The 23,817-nt window shown below is 41.8% G+C and overlaps 1 protein-coding gene across 12 annotated transcripts in view; it reads right to left on the minus strand.

Annotated features, from left to right (window-relative positions):
* The window catches only part of FOXP1 (forkhead box P1), a 377,541-nt gene that overhangs the window by 61,552 nt on the left and 292,172 nt on the right, over positions 1 to 23,817 (minus strand). For 10 of the 12 annotated variants that reach the window (XM_063165022.1, XM_063165019.1, XM_063165014.1 and 7 more), the window contains 4 exons: positions 14,021 to 14,158; positions 12,838 to 12,927; positions 7,460 to 7,619; positions 1,213 to 1,417 (listed from right to left, as the gene is read on the minus strand). In XM_063165022.1, coding sequence (XP_063021092.1) covers positions 1,213 to 1,417; positions 7,460 to 7,619; positions 12,838 to 12,927; positions 14,021 to 14,140 — 575 coding nt within the window. In that variant the 5' untranslated portion in view covers positions 14,141 to 14,158. The remainder of the gene's footprint in view (positions 1 to 1,212; positions 1,418 to 7,459; positions 7,620 to 12,837; positions 12,928 to 14,020; positions 14,159 to 23,817) is intronic. The other 2 variants (XM_063165025.1, XM_063165020.1) reach the window with 1 other exon arrangement.

Raw genomic sequence — 23,817 nt, forward strand, 5'->3', positions numbered from 1 at the left:
AAGTCCTTGTAATGGGTATATAAAGGATGCCTTACACACACAGCACTTCTTCCAACAGTGGGTGTGCTCTCCTTTAAAATCTATCTATTTCCAGCAGCACTATTTTCTTAATATCAGAAAAATATAAGAGATATTTATATAGCTTCCCTATCAATCTACTTTCAGACCACCAGAAATACAAACTCTATGGCTTAAAAATTCCATTATCCTCTTTCTAATGAATGAAAGGAGGACGGAAAGACAAAGCCATCAGTTTCCATAAAATCCAGCTTTCACTAGTGTCTGCTGTAACGTTTCTAGATGGGCAAAGGGACTCTCCTGAATGCAAAGGAGCACTGCCCTCCTCACTGTGCCCACTCCTCGAGACCCTTCCTCCTCCTCCTCCTCCTCCGGCAGCGACGCCGAGGCTGCAGCCGGCGCTGGCACCCACGGCCCCGGCGCCTGGGCCTGTCTATCTCCCCAGAAGCAAAAGTTACGTTGTTAGACACGCCTCAGTGAAATCTGGGGGTGTAAAGAAACAAACCTGCAATAAAGCATCCTCTGGAATAAAGCAGAGCCCGCGCCGAGAAGCACGTCAACAGACAACCCCTGATTTAAGCCATTTCTTTTAACAATGCAAGCCGAGCAAGTATAAATTAACTCACACTTTTAAAAGCCAAACAACACCAGTTAGCTAATTTTATCAGCGGTTAGAAAAAAAGAAAAAAAGCCACTTTGTTTTAGAGAAACCTGGTGAACTCAAGCCTACCGTGTCTTGTGAAAGCAGGGAAAACAGAGTACAAAAAGGCAAATATGTTAGATGAGATAGGGCACCAAAATTTGGTAGAAAAATGGGGACTGTACTGACCAATAGATTTTCTTGCTCCCCTCCAGCCCGTAAACCCAAAGCACAACAAGAGCACCACCACCTGTGATGCATAACTCAAAAAAACCCCCCAGCTTCTTCACACTTCCCAATACGCTTATCCAATGCACTTCTAATTAGCTAATTGTGCCCACATTGATCCAATTAACAAGCCATAAAGATCTGAACAAAAGGAGCACATTCTGCCCAGTGGAGACTCTATTCAACCACGCCAACACCAGGCAGAGCGAGATGTGGAGGACAAAACCGAGGCCAAGGCGCTTGGCCACCGCTCCCGAGCGTTTCGCCATCGCTCCGGGACGCGGCTCCCAGATGCTCAGGGTGGTGCAAAACCTGCAGGCACCTACCTCTCCCGTTTAGGAGTGTGGACTGATAGCTGTCCATTAGTTGAGGCGTGTGGGTTGATGATTAAGGAGGTCTTGGAGGGCGCGGAGGAGGAGACGCAGGTGGTGGACAGGTCCAGGCTGCTGTGGTTGTTGCTGGCTGCCTCCTCCGCTGTGTGCGAGCTTGTCACTTCCTTCCAGAGCTGCTGCAGCTCTGTTGGAATCATGCCTGAAACAAACAAATTGGATAATTAAATCAATTAACAGCTAATTCGGCCGTCTTCAAACAGTAATTAAATCAAAGAGTCAGTAAACAAAGCCTAGTGTTAGTTTTGCCTGTGTGTGTTTTTACGCATGTATTTTTTTTTTTTTAATAACTAAATGCTAATACTGCACTGCATGACTCTGTTATGCTCTGGTGTGACACCTGCAATACTCATGGAATGCAAAATCCGGGCTGTGGGGCAGAGAGATCCACACAACACCACACCTACACCAAATGTCATGTTAAATATTTTGATTTTTTGTAATTTTTACACCAAAGACCCATTTCCAGAGTCCCTGCTTGGGCAAAAATCGCCCCCACACCTACAGCAAGGCTGAAAGCAAAGGGTATCACTGGCTTCTCTATGTTCAGCTAAGAAATTCAATTCCTTTATTTTTCCACAAATTTTTTGCCTTTTTCTTTTAGGAAAGTGACTACTTTCAAGCCTGTTATTGAAAACAAGGAAGGTCTTAGGAAAAAAAGTAGTCAGCTTTATTATTATGACAACATGAACCACAACATGACTAATTTTGTGCTTAAGTTTTAAATGATGACAAATAGCTTTGTTATTAAATACAGTTTTTATTAATCACTTTTAGACGTAAATTATGAATTCATATTGTCTTCCTGAAATGCTTTTCAAATTTTAACAGTCAAATTGATTATACTATGATTATTTCATTAACACACCTATCTTTCTCATTAATTTTGGTTTCTCGAACTGCTCACTTAATTGATGGATGTGTCTACCGAAAAACTGTATAACTTTCTATACAAGTAACACTATTATTACTGTCATTTCTTAGATCGATGCTAATGAGCCATTCAAAAGCAAAATGAAAACAGAAAATAAGCTTCAAGAAAAAATAATAATAAAAAATTGTGTTTTTTTAAATGCGCCAAAGTGGACACCAGGGTTAGGGAGACAACATTAAGTAACTGATGTAAGTGAAAACTGCAAACTGCAATGGGCCAAATGGAAGGTGAACCATGTGCTCACGCTGAGATCATGCTTTTGGATAAAGCTGATGCTTGTGACATGATCCAACAAGTCAAATTTCTCTCACTGCAGACTATTTCAGTGCTCTTTCAGAGAAGACCATGGGAAAAAATTAGCAGTAGAGACACGTCACTCAAATATTCAGGGAAAAAATAATAATAATAAGCCAGTGTCTGTGTGTTTTTGAAGAGGTTTCTCATCAGTGTGCTTCCAGCTCATCGTTTGGGTGACTGTTCATTGTTTCACCATGTTGTAGCTCTGGAGCTATCCTAAGGAAACCTGCCATTTTCTGAGTGTACAGCAGCAGCTCTCACAGGCATGTACCTCACCCAACCTAAGGTACTGAAATAAAAAAAATAAGGCAGTATGCATTATATTCATTTGAAACACATAATAAAAAAATGCCAAGGTCTAAATTTAATTTATTTTTGTCATTTAGAATACAATGGATAGATAATCATCTCAACGTGATCAGCCAAACATCTTTACTTTGCTAAACTGTTAAAGATTTTAATTATGCTAGCTTTGGAGAGCACTGGTCTAATGAGGCGATAGACTCCAGAGAATCTAAGTGGTTAAGAACTGTGAAATGAGTCTGATAGGATTTTTTTATATTCACCGTGGATCGTTTGCATATCAAAGAGGAGTAAATTATTGCACGACAGACCAATAACCTTCCCCGCCTTTCCCAGAGTAGCATTAACAAAAACAGTTGGTCTCCGGTAACGGTTCGCTACAAAAAAATGCAGAAATCCTTAAGTATCTGCAATTAATATATATTAGAGAAGAGGCTTCAATTTATACATTAAGTGATCAGATATTCTTAGGACACATCCGTTTCTCTAAAGCCACGTCATTTTCCTTTCATCAGCCCCAAACGCCAATTATATTTTGATGGATTTTGTCCCAAATGAGCATTTAGTTATTAGACATATTCAATTATTACTTGTCCCCTGGAATTAAACCTCTGAGCAAATTAAACAAAGAAAAAGGTCAGTACACAAGCCCGTGTCCTGTTTTGCTGTGTGGGGGCTATTATTTTCAAACACCTTGCAAAGTGACAGTGTGGGATGTATTTTTAGCTAACACGCTTGACAGGACTGTCTGCGCACTAACAATTACCTGTGAGCAGGGCTGACCCTTACACACTGTTTACTCAGTTGAAACAATAGTGAATAGACTTGTCTGTTGATGATAACATATTGATATGAGAACATATGAGCCGACACCTATTTTTATTTTCCAGAATAAGCAAATAGGGAAAGAATAACTGGCCTTTTTTCACTTTTTTTTAATCTGGATTTCTGCAGGTTTTTAATTAAACAGACGCTATCATCCACTCTCCTCTCCCTGCTCTCCACCTTCCTTTCCTCCTAGTCACTTCTGGATCTACCAAAGAAAAGACTGAAAATGTTACAGCCACTAAAACAGACATACACATGATATTTATGCCTCTAAAAGTCAAAGTGTTTCATCTAACTTCCCATACAAGTGTAACTCCCATTAGTACTAATAACAACTATACCACAGATGGAAGGAAAAATAAAATAAACCCAGTTGTGTGGGGGAAAATGCTGGAGATAGTAAGGATTTTAGGCTGGGTGACATTAATTTAAAGAGCTAACTGTGATGTCATACATGTCTGCACACAACCCCTTGCCAAAAATTGATTACATCACCTGATTCATAAAATAAAATTAGAAATAGCCTCTCTCCTCCTGCCCTAAATTTAGTTCCTTTAGAATAATTCTGGAGAGAATTCCTGACTAGCCTGTCGAACTGGGCAGCTGAAAGGTATGCTCATCACTCATCCAGCAAAATGGTTAAATAAAATAATAGAACAAATGGCAAAAGCAAGTCAAATAGATCCACAACCACTCGCAATAAATTATGTAATTTACCATTTAACAGTCTCATTTTACCAGTGAGAGCTAAATTCCAAGTCAGATTCCCAGAACTGCACTGCAATTACCCGGGATTGCTGTAACTTCCTACAGACCAGGAATGGGATTCGGACCTGGAACTGCCAAATCTATGGGAGCAGTCAGGCACCCAGATGTCTCAGTCCTATTATTTTCACTCACTGGTGATCTGAAGTGTGATTTGCAGTTTCATTTTGAAGATACTGAAGATCTGACTCTTGCAGCTCAGAACACTGCTGAAATGGGGTTTATTTTAAAATTGCTGCTATGTACACATGTAAAATCTAGACTACAGAAGTGTCTAAATACTAAGCAGCAAAGATTACACAAATATAGCATTAAAGGATGTGCTATTTTGTTTAAGACAATAGGGGAGCACTAAAAACTAAAATGAAACTAAAATACAGATTTAAACAATCTATTAGTTCTGAAAACATAACGAAAATGTCACTTATGAAGTAGCATTTTCTCCTTGGAAACATTTATTACTATTCCAGATACTTAAGAATAAAAGCAAAATGTTTTTTAACTAAATTCACAGCTACATTTTCTAGAGGGATGATTTTATTTCTTCTATACACACATTTACAGTATTTGTCTCAGTCTTGCAAACTGTTCTGGAAACAAAAGGGCATGAGAGATGTAATTTTTTTTTTTTTTAATAAGAAGTGTCCATTACCAATTACTTTAAACTATAGCCCTGGCTCTTCATTGCATTTTTCAGGACAACTAGTCCTCTTGATTATGAAAGAAAATGTAGGCACAGGTTTAAAAAATGTATGTTGTGGGGACAGTTGACAGATTACCGCTCACGGAACTCAATTTCCCAACCCCAGGTATCACCGGCTCAAAGACAAACAGAGTTGCTCAACCTCTTTGTGTCCTTGTACCTCCATACCCAGGTGACCATGTTCAAGCAAGCAGAAAGTTGATTTAAACCTCATAATGACATCAGTTTTAAGCCATCGTCTCTCTGATAAAAAGGAATAAAATATCGTGCTGGATTGCAGCGCGCCTCGAGTCCCTCTTTCCTGCCGGCTCCTGCCGCCCCCAGCGCTCGCAGCTCATTTCCCTGCCAGAACCAGCCCTCTGTGCTTATGTTTGTGCCGTGTCTGCCGTGCAAGTCAGCACCCCTCAGGTTTTAAATACGCTCCTGGGCGAGGACTAATAGTTACACTTCCCTGCTAACCATATCAATCAATGCCACGACGGCTGAATTACCTACTGGTGTCTCCGATGTGTTACCGCACAGATTACACTTCATGCATCACCACATTCATTTCTTTCACATTACACATGAGCGTGTCTTGTCACTGCCCAATTGCCCTCCTTTGGACAGCTTAACTGATGGACTATACAATGAACCTCACTGAGCCAACTTAATGGTATAGGAGCTGTGGGAAAAATTAGCAAGGTTGAAGCCTGAGTCCGGTGGGTGTGTGGGAACAGCCCGGGATGCTTCCAACAATAAATCTGAGGCGTAATTAATGCACGTTACAACATCTTGCAAGGAGAAATGGCATTTCATCTACATGCCCTTTTTTCCTGGACTCATTTCACACCTTCTCCCCATCACTTTGCATCGATGGTGACTGACCAGGTACGCCCCAAGCCTGATCCTGCAGCTCCCAGCTGGGCACCACCTTCCCATGGATCAGCCTCCAACTCCTGCACAGTGCTGCTCCACACCAGGCATCCAGTTTTGGGATGCTGGGAAGTTGAACTGAGATGTGGGGAGTCAGGGGTCAGGCCCCCAAAAGCTCAGCCTCTCAACACAGGGCTCAAATACCTTCCTGAGTCTGGTAAAAATAAGCCTAAATAAAGCACGTCAGCCACACAGCAAAGCAGTCTCCACTCCCCAGTTTGGCCTCTGTTTATCCATATAAGTTAATATTCACCAGCCACCTCACTCTCCTTTTTTACAGCTATGTACACAGAAAAAAAGGAGGGTGAAGAACAGAAGCAATTTTGTCTTTTCCCCTCCATTTAAGTGAACAGAGCTGAATGTAAATTCATTGTATGATTTAGAAACTAAGAACAACCCTAAGGCTGCTTTCAAGATCCCAAATCATTCAAGCTGGACTGACTCAAGCTATAAAGGTGAATGTTCAAATTTATTATGGGGCAAGGGAAGGAGAAGACAGGATTATTCAGAAATACCAGCATCATGGTTGATGCCATGGCATGCCTGAACCATGCCAACTACAAACAGTCTACTTTAACCCCAGCAGCCAGAGCTCAGGCAAGTCTGTTGAACTGTCCCACGGCTTACAGACAAACCCAGTTTAAAAAGTAAAATAATAAATTTAAACCAAAAAAGAAAAGAGAGAATAAAACCCCTAGGTTATAATCACTGTGAAAAGTATTGTGGATTTAACTAGTGCTTTCAGTGTATCAATGTATTAAAAAAATAAAATAAATTGGGATTTCAGCAAAGCAGTAACTTCTTGCAGAGTGCAGGACTGAATAAAGATGTAGGAGGATCTAATTGTCAATAACACCATTAGAATTAAATGGAGTTAATCCCAATTTGCCTCAGTGTGGAGGAAGGAACAGAAGCACCGAGGCAGTGACACGAAGGCTGTGGAGAGCAGCCCTGTCCCCTGTCCCTGGCAGCCACAGCCAAGGGCACTCAGAGCTCCCCAGCCTGCAGGTCAGAGCTGCTCCGTGCCAGCTCACGGCCAGGCTGGGACCAGGAAGGCCCAATCAACACATCTGGGAAAGGAAAAGCTGCTCCCACACACCCTTAGCCATGCAGCCAGCACCAGGAATCAATAAAGACTCCTCCTGTGAAGGATTCCGAGCCCAGATGAGCACGACCAGCAGCTCTGAGTCTGCCAGACTGGCTACAGCTGTGCAAACTGCACATGAACTCCAAGCCCTCTGCACCCCGCCAGTCAGAGCAGCCCAGGATTGCAGCACCGCCCTTCCCAGAAAACACCTTCACAATGCCCACCCTGCCCAGCAGAACCTTTCTGTGCTTATTATCCTATGAGCCTGTGAGCTCTTTTCCTCCCCCCACGAGACAACTCTGTGTGAGTGTGCGCCCCTGCCCTGGCTCTGCCACCCAAGCCCCTCACCTACCTTGTGCAAGGGGTTGCAAAGGCAGAGTAGGCTGCCCGGGCTGGATGGTCAGCAGCCCCTGACGCTGCAGGGACAGGAGGTGCTGCTGCTGCAACTGCTGCATCTGTAAGAGCTGCTGCTGGAAGGCCAACTGCTGCGTGGCCACTTGCTGCTGCTGGGGCTGGAAAAAATAACAACAAAAAAATTAAAATGCACGCTCGTTAATACAAAAGCAAAGCAGTGATTCACAGGGCTCCTCAACTTGCTTTAATTTCTGATGGCAGTCACTCGGTATCAAGGCCAAGCCAGTGAGCCCACCACCCCTGGCAAGGAGCCCAAGGTATGGTTAGATGCTGGAGCTAACACAGGGCTGCAGATTCCCATCTCCAACCTAAATCCCTGCTGCCATCCTAACTACAAACGTATATAGCATTTCTTGGTCCATGTGTTCATGTTTTACCCCAGACATGGCTGCGTTCCAGTGGTGGGTAAAGCAAAAGCTGATGAAAATCCTGGGTAATTCTTCGAGGCAAAGAACATGAGAATCACACCCCATGATCACATCACACTTAGATGTAACAAGAAACCCTGCACTGTGCTCTGTTTGCTCATTCAAGGGCTGTCTCAACTATTAAGGCAATTCGACTGGCTTAATTTATGGTATTTTATACTCACTCTCTTCTTCATCCATCAAGCCTCACAATACTTTCTGTTACACTGGAATTATTCTGTGCTGTATTTAAGGCTGCTACTTCTGCACTTTGAAATTTTTAATTATTCTCACTAGAAAGAAGATGGAGTTGCTTTACTCCACAGGGATGTGAACCTTGAACCTTCGAGGTGTAAAAGAACATGTTGCTTTTCTCACTACTGTACCCGGAGAAGCTTTTAACTACTCTGTTTATCACTTCTGACATAAATAAATGAGAAAAAATCAGACCTTTGAAGAAGAAAAACTTCATCTAATATTGTTAATTAGCCATGACAAACGATGAAATAACATTGTAAATCTTTCATAGAAACAGCCACTAGATTTTAATTACACACATTCATAATTTAGCAAACAACATCTTACTTGAATGTGAGTGTTTAATATGTACAGTACTCGAGGCTTCAGAGTCCTTAATTTTGTTCAGTTAAGGAAGCCTCTAGGTTTTGCTTCCATGCTCATCTTGTGTTTTATTTGCTTTGTTCTTTAAAATCCATGAAAGGCTTTGCATTTTGATAAATATCTTTTTATTTATTGTACAATGACAGGAGGAAAACTTTTGTTGTGTAAAACATCAATACATCATGCCAGTGTTTAGCAGTTCCTTGTGCTAGCCAAAAAAAATTAATGTAGATTTCCTTAGTAATTATCTGAGTGATAGAAAGATAATACAGTGCAGTAGTACAATAAATAGAAGGAAATTATCTAATATCCCTAATCTGCTAGGAATCATATCAAGGTGGAGGTCTTATACACATTATGGCTAACAATTATGGAAAGAAAATTAACTCTTACCAAACTGCACACTTTCACAAACAAACCCCAGCCAGATCCCAAGCTTTCTGTCACCTTTCCTTGACACCAAGCCAGAGGATCGCTGGCCCCATTCCCTACTGGTGTTTCACAGGGAGAAAGTTCCACCAGAGCTGCTGGAGCACGACTGACAGACACCAACTGTGGGTTTGACCTCCACCTTCTCGTGCCAGCATGCCCCATCAATCCTAATACGGCAACTGACTGAATACCCACAACTCTGAGAGCCAGCCATTCTATTAGTCTTATTTATAAACTCCATTTATCTTACTTCCAAAGAAAACCTTGGACTTCAGGAACACATCTAAACAAATAGGTGTTTGGATATTCTGAAACTCGGAGAGTTTACATTTCTTTGCAACAGCTTGCTCTGACACATCCATTTGTTGCAACTATTTGCAACAGCACCATATGCATGCAGGCCCCAGCAACAGTTGTATTGAGCTAAAGTAACGTTTCCCTCCATAAATATTAATTTTAAAATATATACATTAATGAATTTATATTAATATATTTATATTATTAGTACCAGTAGTAAGCTGTGTTTTACCTATTTGCCATAAGAGTGCAAAGTTAGCACATAGGGTTTTTTAAAAAAAAACCCTTTATATCAATTGAATGACGCCCTTTTGGATGTCTTCTCAGCTATCCTAAGAAAAGCTCTTGAACACACTCTACTTTGAAAAGCCAGGATATAAAAGTATACAAGGCCCATTGTCCAAGAAAGAATTTAAAAGCAAGACATGTTGCCAAACTGCGCTCCCCACCCAGTTACCAAACACAGGATACAAGGCAGTTTGTTTACTTCTCACAATTGAATGCATACAAAAAAGGTCTCGGTGCAGTCCTGTTGTCAGGTCAGTAGTCAGTGTTAAAATGCTGAAATATCCTGATAAAACTTGCATTTTTGATCCCCTCCCTAAAGCTTCTGTCAAAGGTCTGTTTTCCTTTCTTAGGCTACTCCCTACTGCCTAACATAAACTGTCACAGTGCCGGAGGACAAACGGCCCCGCTCGGGAAACCGCGCGCTCCGTCCAGCGCCGCGGCTGCGCCAGACCCTGAGCACCCCCAGCTCTGGGGAGCCCCCAGTTTCCCAGGGGAGAGCAGGAACAGGGCTGAGATCCCCCCAGCACCTCTGCCCCTCGCTATCGGGCACTGCTCAGCCTCTGCTACCCGCACAGCCCTCGAGTGAAACCCCAGGAACCTCGCTGGGCTCTGTCTGCTGCTCTGCTCGGGGCTCGGGTCCCGTTCAGCTGCGGGGCTGGGGAGGTTTGTTGTGCTTTCCTTTTTTCACCAGAGCACAATAGGACAAGGCACTCACAAAATGACTTGGGGGATGCCGTACATGAATGCGCTTGTTCCATCTGTCAAGGTACAAGCTCAGCCCTCGTTAGCACGGCAGCCGCCGGCCCCCACCACGGCACTGCCCGTCAGTTTTCAGTGCCAGAGGGAGGGGGAAGAAATAAAATAATACAAGACCACCTTTACCATGCTAATTTAGCAAGAATAACCTCCTTAAGCTGGGCTGAACAAACCTGTGGGGTGAAATGCATTGTTGAAATGGATCTCCACTAAAACCATAAGCAAAAATACTCCCCCCCAAACCCCTAGAATAAGCTGGAGAGAGTTAGGTCCTTGTTCTCTTTCCAGCTATCGTTTTAAAATGCTCTTCTTGAAACAGGAAGGAGTCCTTTCTTATTGTTGCTTTCGCTAATGTAATATCAGAAGTGCGACCACAGTAAATCAGTGTGTTAGATATTGAAATGCCATCACATTGTCTAACTTCCCTTCTTGTCTTTTTTAACACAAAGTATTTTTTTTCTTTAAGCTCCAAGCCCTCATCTTTGTGTCTGAGATGCTCTCCTGTCTGACAACAGCAATTTAGAAGAGTTAACTTTTATCGTTCATTCTGCTGTGTAACTTTCCCCTTCAAATTTCTTTATCTGCCCTCTGAGCTCATCTGAACTTTCATGTTCTCCCAGCATGTAGGCTTGCATTCAAAACTATGTCTAATAGACCAAATAAGAGGTTAATAAGAAGTGGCAACAGAAAGAAAAAATACAATCCCTGGTAACTGATAAGAATGACAGTGGCAGCCCTTTATTGTTTGTCTTCAAATATAGAGTTAAAGATCTTTAAAAAACTAAATTTTGACGCCTTTGAAAAGAAAGAAGCACAAAATAACAACAGGGGGTTATTGCCTGCCAGCCACAGGGGAGAAGCTCCATAATTCTTATTCTCCCTTTTGAAGGCTGTTAGAAATCTGATTCAAAAAAGCAACAGCAGAAGGAGAAAGCCTCTTGAGGCTATCGCCATTTCCTGTGATCATGCATAATGCGTTTCAAAAGTGGGTTTTTACCAATTCTGTTGATCAATTGCACCTCCTTCATATTCCCTCTTTTTTCTGCTGTGTTTACATCTGATGTGACTCAATGACAAGCGCTGTCTGAGACTGTGAAACAGACCTGTCATGTTGATTTATGGGCGCATCAAACCACGACTTGTCCAAACTGAAGCTCGCAGTTCATTAATTAGAGAGTTGTGACTTTGAAGTCAGCTTTCAGACTGTGGTTTTTAACATTTGGCTTAATTTATATGCTCTTGAATGTGGATCTCTAAGGAAAAAACTGAAATTCCCTTCTTGTCTTTGAACTTCTTTTGACCGCACAATAATCATTTCTTTGTCCAGAGTGATGCCTGCATCCCAGAGTCATTAACGCGCATTGAACTGCCACTGATGAGTAAGCCCTACTGAATTAGAAAAACAGCCAGCAAAACAAAGCTGAGAGCATTCTGCACAGTGATATCTCACAATTACATGCCTTCCCTCCCTGTGCCATTTCCATTTTAATTACTGTTAGTCCTTTAGATTTACATTTTAGACACTTTTTAATCTGTTCCCTTTTTATTATAGTGGCGCCCGTAAGCGCGCTATGGTTAAGGTTGTGTCAGCGTTTCCATTATAAACCCCCCTGTTTTCAGGGGTTTATAACTCAGCTGGAAAAATTCACTCTGGGTTGAAACTTGGCACAGGTGGCACGATTTGCCGAAATTTCAAGGGGAATGGGGAGCAGAAATCGGTGCATGCTTTGAGCAACACCCCTTGTCAGGTGACACGAGCGCAGCCGCTGTCACCGGACATCACCCAGTGTCTCGCGCCAAGAGGCAGCTTTCTAGGATCTACCTAAGCCAGCACTGATGTCAGATTAAACAGCAAAGTCTCAGACTCCTCCACACTTATCAGGTGGGGTCAGCACCTTAAAGTAAATGTAATTGCAGGAAAATTAAATCTAAGCACGCCAAAACCAATGAAGCTTTGGATGTGACAGGTTATGTTGGAAGGGAAGGACAGGCAGAAACTACCCTGGCCTGTCCTCTCCAGTTATGGACCATGGTAGCATCAGAGCAAGGTCTCCTGCCACCTCTTCTCTGTGTACCACTGATGCTGCTCCACTATGAGGAATGTGCAACCAGAACCTCCCTGGTTGGAAAGTGCAAGCCCAAACTCAACACCTCTCAGCATTCTGCCTTGTTTAGAGAGGACAGCAGCGATCTGGGCCTGCTGCCTTGCCCCCTCCCCTCTCCACCATAACTAACTCCCCAAAGCACTCTCCCAAGATACAAGTCTAGATGCCTGCTCCAGGACTCATACCAAACAGCAAGGCCTGGTCCTCTGCTATAAAATATGTGGCAGCGAGCAAATGGAAAGCACAGGAAAACACAGGCGAAAACAGGACAATAACTCTAAATCTGAAAGCTGAGGCCCGATAGAGTCAGTTCAGTTGTGCAATCATTTATAAGATGAATGACAGTTTAATAGCCACTAGACAGTCCCCAGGGATCTGTGGTTTGAAAGTAAAATGGGTATTGTCTGTACCTCTTTAGGCTGTTTTCCAGCATGTTGTTGCTGTAAAAGTTGAAGCTGCAACTGTTCCTGTTGTTTCTTATAAAACTCTTGAAGCTGCTGCTACAAAGAAAAGGAAAGATGGTAAGTAACAAAGTGGAGAGCCAATTCAGTGTCCCTTTTGGTGTAACACACAAACTGTGATTTGAAAAATAGCATCCTTTTATCTGTAATGGTCTGACCTTTAGTTTGAAACTCAACAATAAATTCAGTGCACACTGACTATTCTTGGCATTATCGTTTGAAAAGTAATCTCCAAAATGAACTGATGAAAAACATACCATTTTCTACACAAACTAATTAAAATAAGGCAAGGAATGACCTTTGATTGTAACAACAAAGCCAAAATGCCCTTGCTGAGAGAGCCTGGCGGATCTCTGTTGTGAAACACACATGCTTTCTAAATGATAGGGTTTGACTGTATTAAGTGTTGTTCAATACATGCATAGACATCCTGGGAAATGCTCTCCTCCTCCCGTTGCCCAGATGTGCTCCACGCACAGGCAGCGCTCCGGCTGCGGGCAGGACGGAGCCTGGGAGCCAGGAGGAGCAGGCAGGGTTGGGCTGGGGGGATGCTGACACCCACCCACCCGGGCTCCCTGAGACCCTGCTGTGCCAAACCCTGTGATAACAGAGCCTCGGGGCTTGTTGGTGGCCAGCTTCCAGCTGAGAAAGGACCACGGGCTGCAAGAAGCTCTGACACACAGCCCAGCATATGTTGGCTGAAATCAAACAGGCTTGCAAACCTCTCCACTTCTGTTTCCACAGCCCTTTACGGTTCCAGATGGAAATAACGAGGTCTAAATTGGGAAGTATGGCCCTTCTACCTTGTTTATTCCAATTAGTCAGGGCACACCAAGCCTTCTGAGGGATGCAGGCAAAAGCAACAGGGACATCTGCCGAAGTCCTGACACTTAAATATGCATCTGCATTATTTAGCTGATCCTGGAAACACTCCTAGCACTGCTCTCTGGATTTGTTTCCAGTAGCTATTTCTAGAATTAAAAACAAAAGAGCAGTCAGTGCAGCTCACAGCATGGCTGCTCCAAGGTTCAGACTTGAGATGTGCGCAGCTTCTTTCCCCAAGGGTGCTCCAGGAGGTGAAGCCTCCAGCATCCATAGGGGCCACCTGAGCAGCTGTCAAGGAAACAATTACCTGTTGAAGCATGAGTGCCTGCTGCTGTTGGAGCAGGACTTGGAGTTGCTGGGGAGTTAGCACTTGTTGCTGGAGGATCTGCTGCATTTGCTGGGGAGTGATCACTTGAGGTGTCATCATAGCCACCGACACTGGAACCTGAAGGCCAAGAGGAGACAGAGAGGGTCAGAGCACATCCCCACAGCTCCTCCATCATCCCCATGCCAGGGGAGCCCATTTCTGGCATCAAGGGGGCTGAAGGTGAGAGTCCTCACAGCCCACCCTGGCCGGCACACAGGTACTGACCACACCTTCCTAAATTCCCCTTTTGCAAAACCTATTGGATGGAAATTCCTTAAAGCAAGTAATATGGTAAAGATTTATTTATTTGTACAAGAAATCATCAGCTGGGTCCTTCCCCTCCCAGAAAGCCCTTCTGTAGAGAAATCCAACAGCCAAATATCCCACGCTGATGGGATCTAGACCCTATTACGACAGGTTTTTCAGAAAATTGAAGGAAGGCTCAGTGATGTGAATAACAGCACTAGACTCCTATGCAATTTTTACAGAAAGGCCCTACCACGATGTCTTTACCATTCCATATTCACCCAGCATACAGATGTCTTCAATTCTTTCATATTATGTGAGATACCATTAAAAGCCGCTTTCCATGACATTTCAGTGACAAACAGCTACAGTGATGAACTTGATAGCATTTCATATTTGCAACTGTTAACACGTTTCTGCACGGGCATCTTTGCAAGGAACCTGTACACTGTATCTGAAAGGATGATGTCTTGTTCAGATAAAACACTGACATTAAAATGACAGGCTGTCTTGGCCAAGGTTACACAAATTGTATTCAAGCGGATACCTAATGACAATGCTATGAATTCTGCAAGCTTTCTAGAATGTAATTTAGCTATTCAAAATAATCACTGCACTTGTGTTTAATTTGCAGACTACATGAGAACCATTTTGTCAGTCCCAGTAATGCAAGAAGACTATTTCCCTAGAAACCCACCCCTCTACCCTCCATTCCAAAAAAGGAAAAGAAAAAGAAGGGAAAAAACAATAGAGGAAAAGACAAAACCCGTATGAGTTTTAACAGTAATATTGAAGCACCTTACTTTTCCATAGTTTTAAATCAAACACATGACAGCACAAAACTAAAAGCACTAAAGGATATACTTTGCTAAAAAGGATCCCCTGTCATCTCATGTATTACAATAAAAGCTAATAATATGTTTAGCACTTTTTCTGTGCACCACTTTAAAAAAAAATCAGCAGACAATAGCTGATCAGAAGATAAAGGAGTTTAAAAAAAAAAAAACCTCCAGTGTAGTAGTAAGCAAGAGAGAAATGCAGTATTAATTTTATGTAACATAATGTCTTAATATGCAGTTTATCTTGACTTTTTCACATGATTTGTCCTGTCATTTGCATAGCAAGCTCTCATTCCTAATTTCACAGTCATTATGCACTGATGTCCTGATTTCTCAGCATCACTAATCTTGATGAACTAAAAATGGTTCCTGAAGGTCAGACGCATGTACAGTGCACATCTCCCCGTGTTGTTGTGTACATGTCGCGTGCCAGGGCCAGACACTGCCTCCAAAATGTTTACCTGAGCAGAGCCCAGCACCATCCCATGACATCCCATTAATGCCGACATGGTGAGGTCCTCTGAGCACTTCCCGTGGCACAGCACGTTCCCACATCACTGATGGGGTGGGCAAAAGGAGATTTAATTACAGGACAAACACCAGAACCACCAAAACCAGTGGCCATTCTCTCATGGTGCCATGTCCCTGTACCTATGGGAAAGCCACCACCCTGCCACGCAGGACCAGCTCTGAGGACACTGAGTCATCAGGATGGGTAATCCCATTAATTCAGAATATCTTAATCCACAGTCTTTTACAAACTTTTCTGGGAGTAGAAAAATTATTTAATTAAATCCTGCCGTCACTATCTTCGCCCCAACGCGTGACTCACCTTCATTATTCTCATCCCCAGAGAAGTTTACTTTACCCTGGGGTTCATACTACCTCTTATTGAAGCTGGACCAAGCACACAGAAGAGGAAGCATGCTTAAGTATGTTTTCTGTGCCCTTCTTGGAAGATAGACAAGACAAATACTCTTCAGTCAGATTTATGACGACAAGCAGGGATGCAGACAGGAATAGGGTGGGGTGCTGTAAACCCTACACATCGGTGATTAATCCAAAGGGCTGCATTCTGCCGTCAGCTGGGCAGGGACAACTCCCATTCACTTCCATGGCCTCTCTGCACGTTTATCTTGGGACAGATCTGGCGATTAGGCCCTATCTTTGAAAACTGGCCACGTACCTTCCAGTAACAAATCTCTTAGCTGCACACTCCTCGCTAGAACAGAAGCACTTAAGCAGGAAGAAAAAAATAATGCATGTATGTACTGCACACAGTGACAGAGTACAAGTACACAGAGTACGAGTTTGTGTCGGTCTGTTTGACTTCATTTCACCATCTGAAACCACATTTTCACACCACACCTGCGCTTCTAAAGAAGGTGCTGCCTTCCATTTATAAACACAGCTAACAGCCACATTTAGCCATGGCCTGTACTTTAGTTTATCACAAAAGCAACTTACGGAAACCTTGCACAAACAAACCTAAATGAACCAGAAACTATTGTGTTAAAAATTACAACACACATCCCGGACGAGTGTGGGCACACACATACGGTCTGAGGGACTTTAAATAGTTAAGAATGATGGCCTATATATCCACTCTCTTAACTCCCAACGTCCAACTTTTCCATGTAGCTAGTCCCTGGTAATACTAGGAATCAAAGGGCATGCAGCACCAGCAATAGGCTATTATAGCCCACACTTTATTACCCATTACTACCGAGGTCATTAGCGGTAAGAGTGATTGTACCGGTCTTAACCTATTGATCATTGTAACTACTATCATTTAATCCCGTGTTGAATGTCTGGAAAGCTGCTAAAGGCACACAAGAGAGAGTGCTTTAGTGATGAGAAATATAGCCAAAGCTTGGAAATTACACTTTGATTCATAAAATCTAGCCAGTGGTTTAAATCAATAGTATTTAAAACAGTCATGTAAGTTCTTAACTACAGCTCTCTAATATTTATGGGTCCCTTTTTGAGTGTACTCAGTCAAAACTAAACTTTATTTTAGATACTGTGCAATATACTTTACATTATGTTAGATAAAAAATATTTATTTCTGATATTTTGTCTGATAGTAAGTGAAACTTAAACCAAGAGCTATAAATTCATTTTAGATTTCTATCTCTCAGATGTCAACTTAAATGTGTTGCCAAAAAAAATTACAAACCAACTTTAAAAATGACTTAACTGTTTAAGTACATGAAAATGAGCATGTTTTATGAGTTAACAATGAATCACAGAAGGCAGTCTATGAAGAACTAAAATAATTCTGTCTTACTGCCTTCAGGGAGTTGAAGTTCAAATTAAACTACTGGCAGATATATTTAAAGAATGCTAGGTTAGCATGCAGAGAAGAAATCAATCTTTTATTTTTTCTTTCAAGTTGTTTATTTCTATTTTGCACTTGAAACATGATTGTTGTTATTGATATGATTAATGAACTACTTTTGGTATTGTTGACTGATAACAATAGGGTGTGGTAGATACCCAGCTGCATGTAAACCTGGCAGCAAAGGTAAAAATACAGCTGCAATTTGGCTTTGGGAGCTGTGCTAGTATGGACCTGCTGACATGCTAATACCATCAACGGCAAAAAATGTCTTTAATACTCACAATTGTCTTCGCTCACTGTTTCTGTTTCTCCCAGGGTTTTGCCTCCGGTCCTCTGCATCCCCCAAAGCCCTCCTGGCCCCACAATCCCCTCTGAGACCCTCCCATTTCAAGCCCTAAAAATGCCCTATTTTGGCAAGACCGACCAAGGGAAACTTCCACAAACTTGGGCCAAGCTCCTCTTTTAACTTCCCCACGAAATTACAGCAGGGATGCATTTGTCACTCCTCCACACAACCCAGACAAGGGTCACGGGGATGAAAATGATTTAGTCCTATTTAATCATCTCCATTCCTTCATTTTTGGTGATATTAATATAATTAAATACTAGCTAAATAATTTCAAGTAGTTTAATCTTGTATGAAGGAAAAAAAAAAAGGAAAAAAGAAGAATGCCATTTTCACACCCCGTGCCTCCGAAGCTGGATACGGCTGTAGTCCTGTCAACTGTCAGCAGGCATGCATGGAAGATGGGGAGGATTTCCTTAATTCATAAAGAATAACTCTGCCAGAAAATCCTTTTCTCCTGCAATCTATGTTCGAACTTGATTTCAGTCAGCCCTCATCCCAGGCACCTTGGATTTCCAAACAGCAATTCTTCGGTTAAAGATTTTGTGATAAAAGTCAAACGGAGCAAAACAGCTGAACACAGAAAAGAACAAGTCGCTGAGGAACAGTTAAAAATACTGAACTACAGTAAAAATAGCTACGGCCAGACAAAACCAAACAATGAACTTGAGCTGCCCTATTAGCAAGACATTAAATGCAATATATTTAAAATATAAAAAAAATAATTCAGGCGGAACAATGCAAAACAGGAGAAGATAAAGCAGTGACACCCTGGCAAGCAGAGAGGCACGATGCCACAAGCCAGAGCAGAGCCCAGCAAAGTAAGAAGTGCTGAGGGCAGGCAGGACCTGCTTCCATCCTGAGACTAAAACATTTCCGACACAGTATTTCATCCTCCAAAACCCCACACAAAACGCCACTGTCGGAATTATTCACGCAGGAAATGCAGTGCTGGTTCATTATGCGAAATGGAATCTCACTTTTAGACTTAGTTATTTTGCCATAATACAGCACAGCACATTAAGACAGGTAATGTTTATTATATTAATGTAAAATCAGCTAAGTAGTCTGTCATTAGCATAACTGTGCTCTCTGTAACAATACAACTCCCTTTTGTAAGAGGGAAAAAAACCTCCTTAAAATTAAATTAGCATTTTATTATTATAATTTTGTTTATTGTATTTTATCAGGAGTGAAGATCTCTTTCTGACCCACAGAAAGCAAAACGATGGGCTATGCTGACATTCCCTGGCATGTCAGGATGTCTGCCGTCTTCTGCATTCTCTTCTAGCTGAGGAAAAATGGGAATATTTTCGTATTTGTTTACAGAATGAAACATCTGATCTTATCTTCCACTTCTCATGCATACCAGGTTTCTCACTAAGTGCCAGGATAATTGTTTCTGCTATAATAAATACCCATTTAATTTGCATAAAAATATAAAGTTTACATAAATTAAATCCTTTCTACATCTAACATTTGTCAAATAGAGACTAAACCAGAAGATACACACACACATCCAAATACCCCTTTAAAAAGATGAGTGAGATTTTAAGCTTGAGATAACCATCATAATTTTTCACATTTTAAAAAGTTACCATTTTTGTTTCCATCTCTAGCATGAAAGGAAAAATTATATAACCTGCTGTACACAGTTTGAAATAGTGGTGATTTTATAATGATTCACTTTAAAACTAAAAAAAAGAAAAAAAGGGAAAAAAACCTGCATTTTTTTCCAGAGTTTAGGAAGGGAAATGTTAGATCAAAATATTCTGCCAAAAAAGCCTCAAATAAACCAAAAGCAATCCTGCTTAGAAACATCCAAAATACCCCTAAAGCCCTTGAAAACCCCTTGAAACCCTCTCTCCCAAACACCCTTAATATTCTGAGAATGATCATGGTGTCAGACTCCTTACATTTGTGTATTAACTCATACATACATTATGGAGAGCTTAATTAAATAATAAAAGACCACGACTGAAGCAGCAACATTTAATATGCCCAGAATTTCGTGTGAGTGAAAGAGAAGTGTTATGCAGAGGGGATTTTTCTTTATTCTTTTTTTTTTTCTTAGGGCAGATTTTAAAGAACTGCAACTCCCAACAGATTTCTAGGAAGGATGAGCCCCTCTACATCCCTGGCTATTTTTTCCTGCAAGAATCAAATCCATAGCTGCCTGCTCTTCAAACCCCGGGCATTTGAGATGACGTACATTGTCGTGGCCAGTTGAAAAAAAAAATTAGTGATTCTTGGAAAAAAAAAAAAAATCCACCTAGTTAAATCATGCTGTTTATTTCCCACACAAACCAGAGCTCTGCTTAAACACTCGGGTTGGCTTTGCCACTCTGATTCCAAGTGACGCCTCGATAACAGTTGTAAACTTTATTTGCTTAAAAATGTGCAGGTTTTCACACCTATGGCAGACACCTACAGCTGAACATCACAGCTAAGCACAACGGTGCAAATTAGATTCTAATGAGAAAACATCAGTTGCTTCTTTGACAATTTTGCCATTCACTGATTTACTTCTAATGAAGACGCACTCCAACCAGCCAGCTCGCCGTGGTAAAGGTCAAAGCACGTTCAAAAAAATGCCTCACAAAATCAAGGCAAATGGGAAACCCGCAAAGAAACCTTCTCATAAAGTGGCGTGGCAATTAGAGTAATTGTGCAAAAAGCCGTCTTCGGTAAAAAGTAAAAGAAATTAAGCTGCCACTACTGTAACAGGTTAGATGAAAATCAAAATTTAATGTATTCTCCCTTGTGTCATCTTGTTTTGTCAAGACATCAAATAGAATTGGAAAGTACAAAATAACAAGCCCTTGAGAAATCACAGAAGCCGACCTTTTTGATGTTGTTGGTTTACCTTGTTCTCAGTTATTTGAACAATGATGTTTCAGATTTAAGGGCAAGATAAAGCTTAAAAATTAAAACCCGTTGTCAGTTTGGGGAGGAGGGGTTGTTGTCCCTCCCAAATAACAGAGCATCTTACCTAATCAATGAAGGCAAATCCGTCCGAAACTAGTGCACAGAACAATTAGCAATTCCACTTATTTGTTCAATATTCAGTCTGGGTTCTATAACATTCATTCAACTTCAATACAGACTACAGATCCTCCTGCTAGTGCAGGAAACTGCACTGGAAAGGTTAAAAAGAAGAAAAAAAATAAAATAGAAGAAAAAAAGGCTGGGGCAGAGATATTTGCCAGTGCTGCTTCTCTCCCAATCTCTACACAGCCACTTCAATCTGCAGATGAGTACATGGTGGATTTTTTTTCCCCTTTCCTTTTAACTGGAAAGCGAAGCTGAACAAGTAAGCACCTTATAAAAACAAAACAGGACAGAACATTTTAACTGAACTACAGCAAAGTAGTTTCCAGTAATGCAGTTCTGCTCTCAATAAAACAAACAAACTGCTTAAAACCAGCCAAGCCTTTCACCAAACAATAACAAATTTAGTTTATGGTGTCAGGACTTTCCCACAATCTAGTTCTGCAGGTGTTGATAAAACTACCCCAGCTACCACTTTTCCCTAGCAAAGAGGGGAGAAAAACAACACCAGTAAGTTACCCTGCTACTGAGAAACCTTTACAGAAAGTAAATCCAAGTGCTGTGTCCTCCCAGCTCACGTTTGTCTACAGCAGCTCTGAAAAGACTAAGAAATACAGCGCAGAAAAGCACAGGAGCTTTTGAAACTCCCTAAACTTCTGAATGTAAAAATCCTTCTCCCCTTACCTTTCTTCAGCTGCCGGAGCATGTAATCACAGACACAGAAACCAAGGCATTTTGCACCGAAATAATAATTTCAGGATTTTAAAAACAGCTTCATTCTCAAGCATCAAGGGTGCTTGAGCACTGTCAGGTTAAAACGGTGCATAAGAAATCGCTCTGACTGCCCTACCTCACTTTCAATGCCTAAAAATGCATTTCATCCTTCTCCACACAACTGTTGCAACCCTTTTCTTCCTTGCACACAACTAAAACCAACTGCACTTGTGCAGACATCAGAGCCCACTGTCCATCAGTGCAACCATCCATCTGTGACCCCTCTAGCGTGGGCTCTGATCACTGGTCACACCCCAGCACCAATTTCAGCGTGGGGTTAAGAGCTACACTCCTAAAACATGTGCAGGGCTCACTCAGCCCCAAAGAACGTGAGGCACCCACACCTTCCTCTGAGCACTGAGGTCCCTGCAAAAACAGCGCAGGGATTTTACTTCTTCCCTGTCAATCCCATTGTATTTATGACTTCTCTTTAGTTCAGCTGAGTGACTGGTCAGAGCATGTCTCTGAGCTTTTTTTTTTCTTTTAAAGCAAAAATAACAGTGCTTAGAAAAGGGAGGGCACAATGGCACAGCACAGTAAAGTGAATGTTAAACAAGACTCAGAAAAAAAAACAAACCAACTGTAGCAAACAAAAAAAATTTCAAAGCAGCCCTTCCTATCATAAGCTTTCTGATGATTTATGGTTTACCAACTCAGCAAGGTTACGCAACACTGCATGCCTTTAGATGCATTATTTGAGTCAGTTGAGATTTAATTAAGATCACAGCCTCCAAAATCCCTGTCAAATGAAAATTCACAGAAGACAATACACTATATATCCTCATGCAGATAGTCTCCATTCCATGCTCTGGAATAACATAAGTTAATCCTCGTTTCTATGGTGGCAGACAAAAGTTCACTAATTTTGTTTTCTTTTGACACTTGTGTTGTTTTCTGTTTTATGTCATGAGATCATTCCCTTTTGAGAGGGGAGGGGAGCTGATATAGGGGGAGAGGAGGGAGAGCAATATGTCTGAATATGGCAGCAGATGTATTTTGACATTCTCACAGCTCTGCTGTGATGTCATCAAGTTTTCATATAATTAACCCCTGCCAGTAAGAGCATCCTTTTATGACATCTGTCCATTGGGAAGAGGAGGAAGGAGTCAGGGAAAAAAGCACAAAAAGTCTTGCTCTCACACTAAAACCAAAATCAAACAAAATTAAATTAAGGCTACAAAACAGCATTTACATCTTCCTTCTGTATCAGTGACTGGCTTTCCCCAATTCATTATCTGCCCCAAGTCCCTGCTCACCTCCGAGGTGCTCTGAAACCACAAGCCACGGATGCCCAGCTCATTCCCAGCGCCTTCTCCTCCTGATGATCCTGGTGCAGGGGAACCCCTTCACTATATAATCAAGTTCCTCTATTTGCTAAGCATGAGCACGTTAAATAAAACAATATTTCTTACAGAGAAATTGCTAGAACTTTACCTCATTCCACTGTATTCCTATTTGCATTATCTTAATATCTGCTTGCTTATCTCATGGTTTAGAAATGACAGGTGCTAGCGGTCTTTTGTTTGACAGGCCACTACACAAATAACTGTCTTGCCTGAAAGGGCTAATGCACTACTAATGAACAATAAATCAACTTTGATTATAAAGTGTCAGACCAATCAGTTTGCAGTTCAGCTCTATCACAGTCTAGGCCAAGGCAGCTACTCTGTTCAGGCAGGACTCGGGTTTCATCTCTGCAGCCTTATCAATGAAATTTTTTGGACATAGCCACAGGAGATCACTGAAAGCCCTCTGACAGCAGATTTTCCGCTGGCTGCGAGGACAGAGCCTGCTTTTAGAGACTTCCTAGGCTGCTACTACAATAAATATACAATCAACAAAAGCCATTTCTTTACCAGACAGAAGCACACTCTAATGACATACGCACATGTGCACATGTGTTGTAGCCGTGACTTTTAGAAGCAAACAGAAATGCCTTTCAACTTGGTGTAAAAGATGAGCGAGATGCCTGAAAGCTCCGCACATTAAACACACTTACGAGGGGTTCGATCTGGTAAAAAATAATTTAACAGGCAGGGTGCTTACAGCTCCGGGGGGAGAGGAGGGTAAAGAGCCTCCTCACCTACTACAGCTCCTGCACATGCACAAGGCATTCCAGGATTGGGCCCGGGAGCAT

This window comes from Melospiza melodia, chromosome 10 (assembly GCF_035770615.1).
Source record: "Melospiza melodia melodia isolate bMelMel2 chromosome 10, bMelMel2.pri, whole genome shotgun sequence".
Classification (NCBI taxonomy): domain Eukaryota; kingdom Metazoa; phylum Chordata; class Aves; order Passeriformes; family Passerellidae; genus Melospiza; species Melospiza melodia.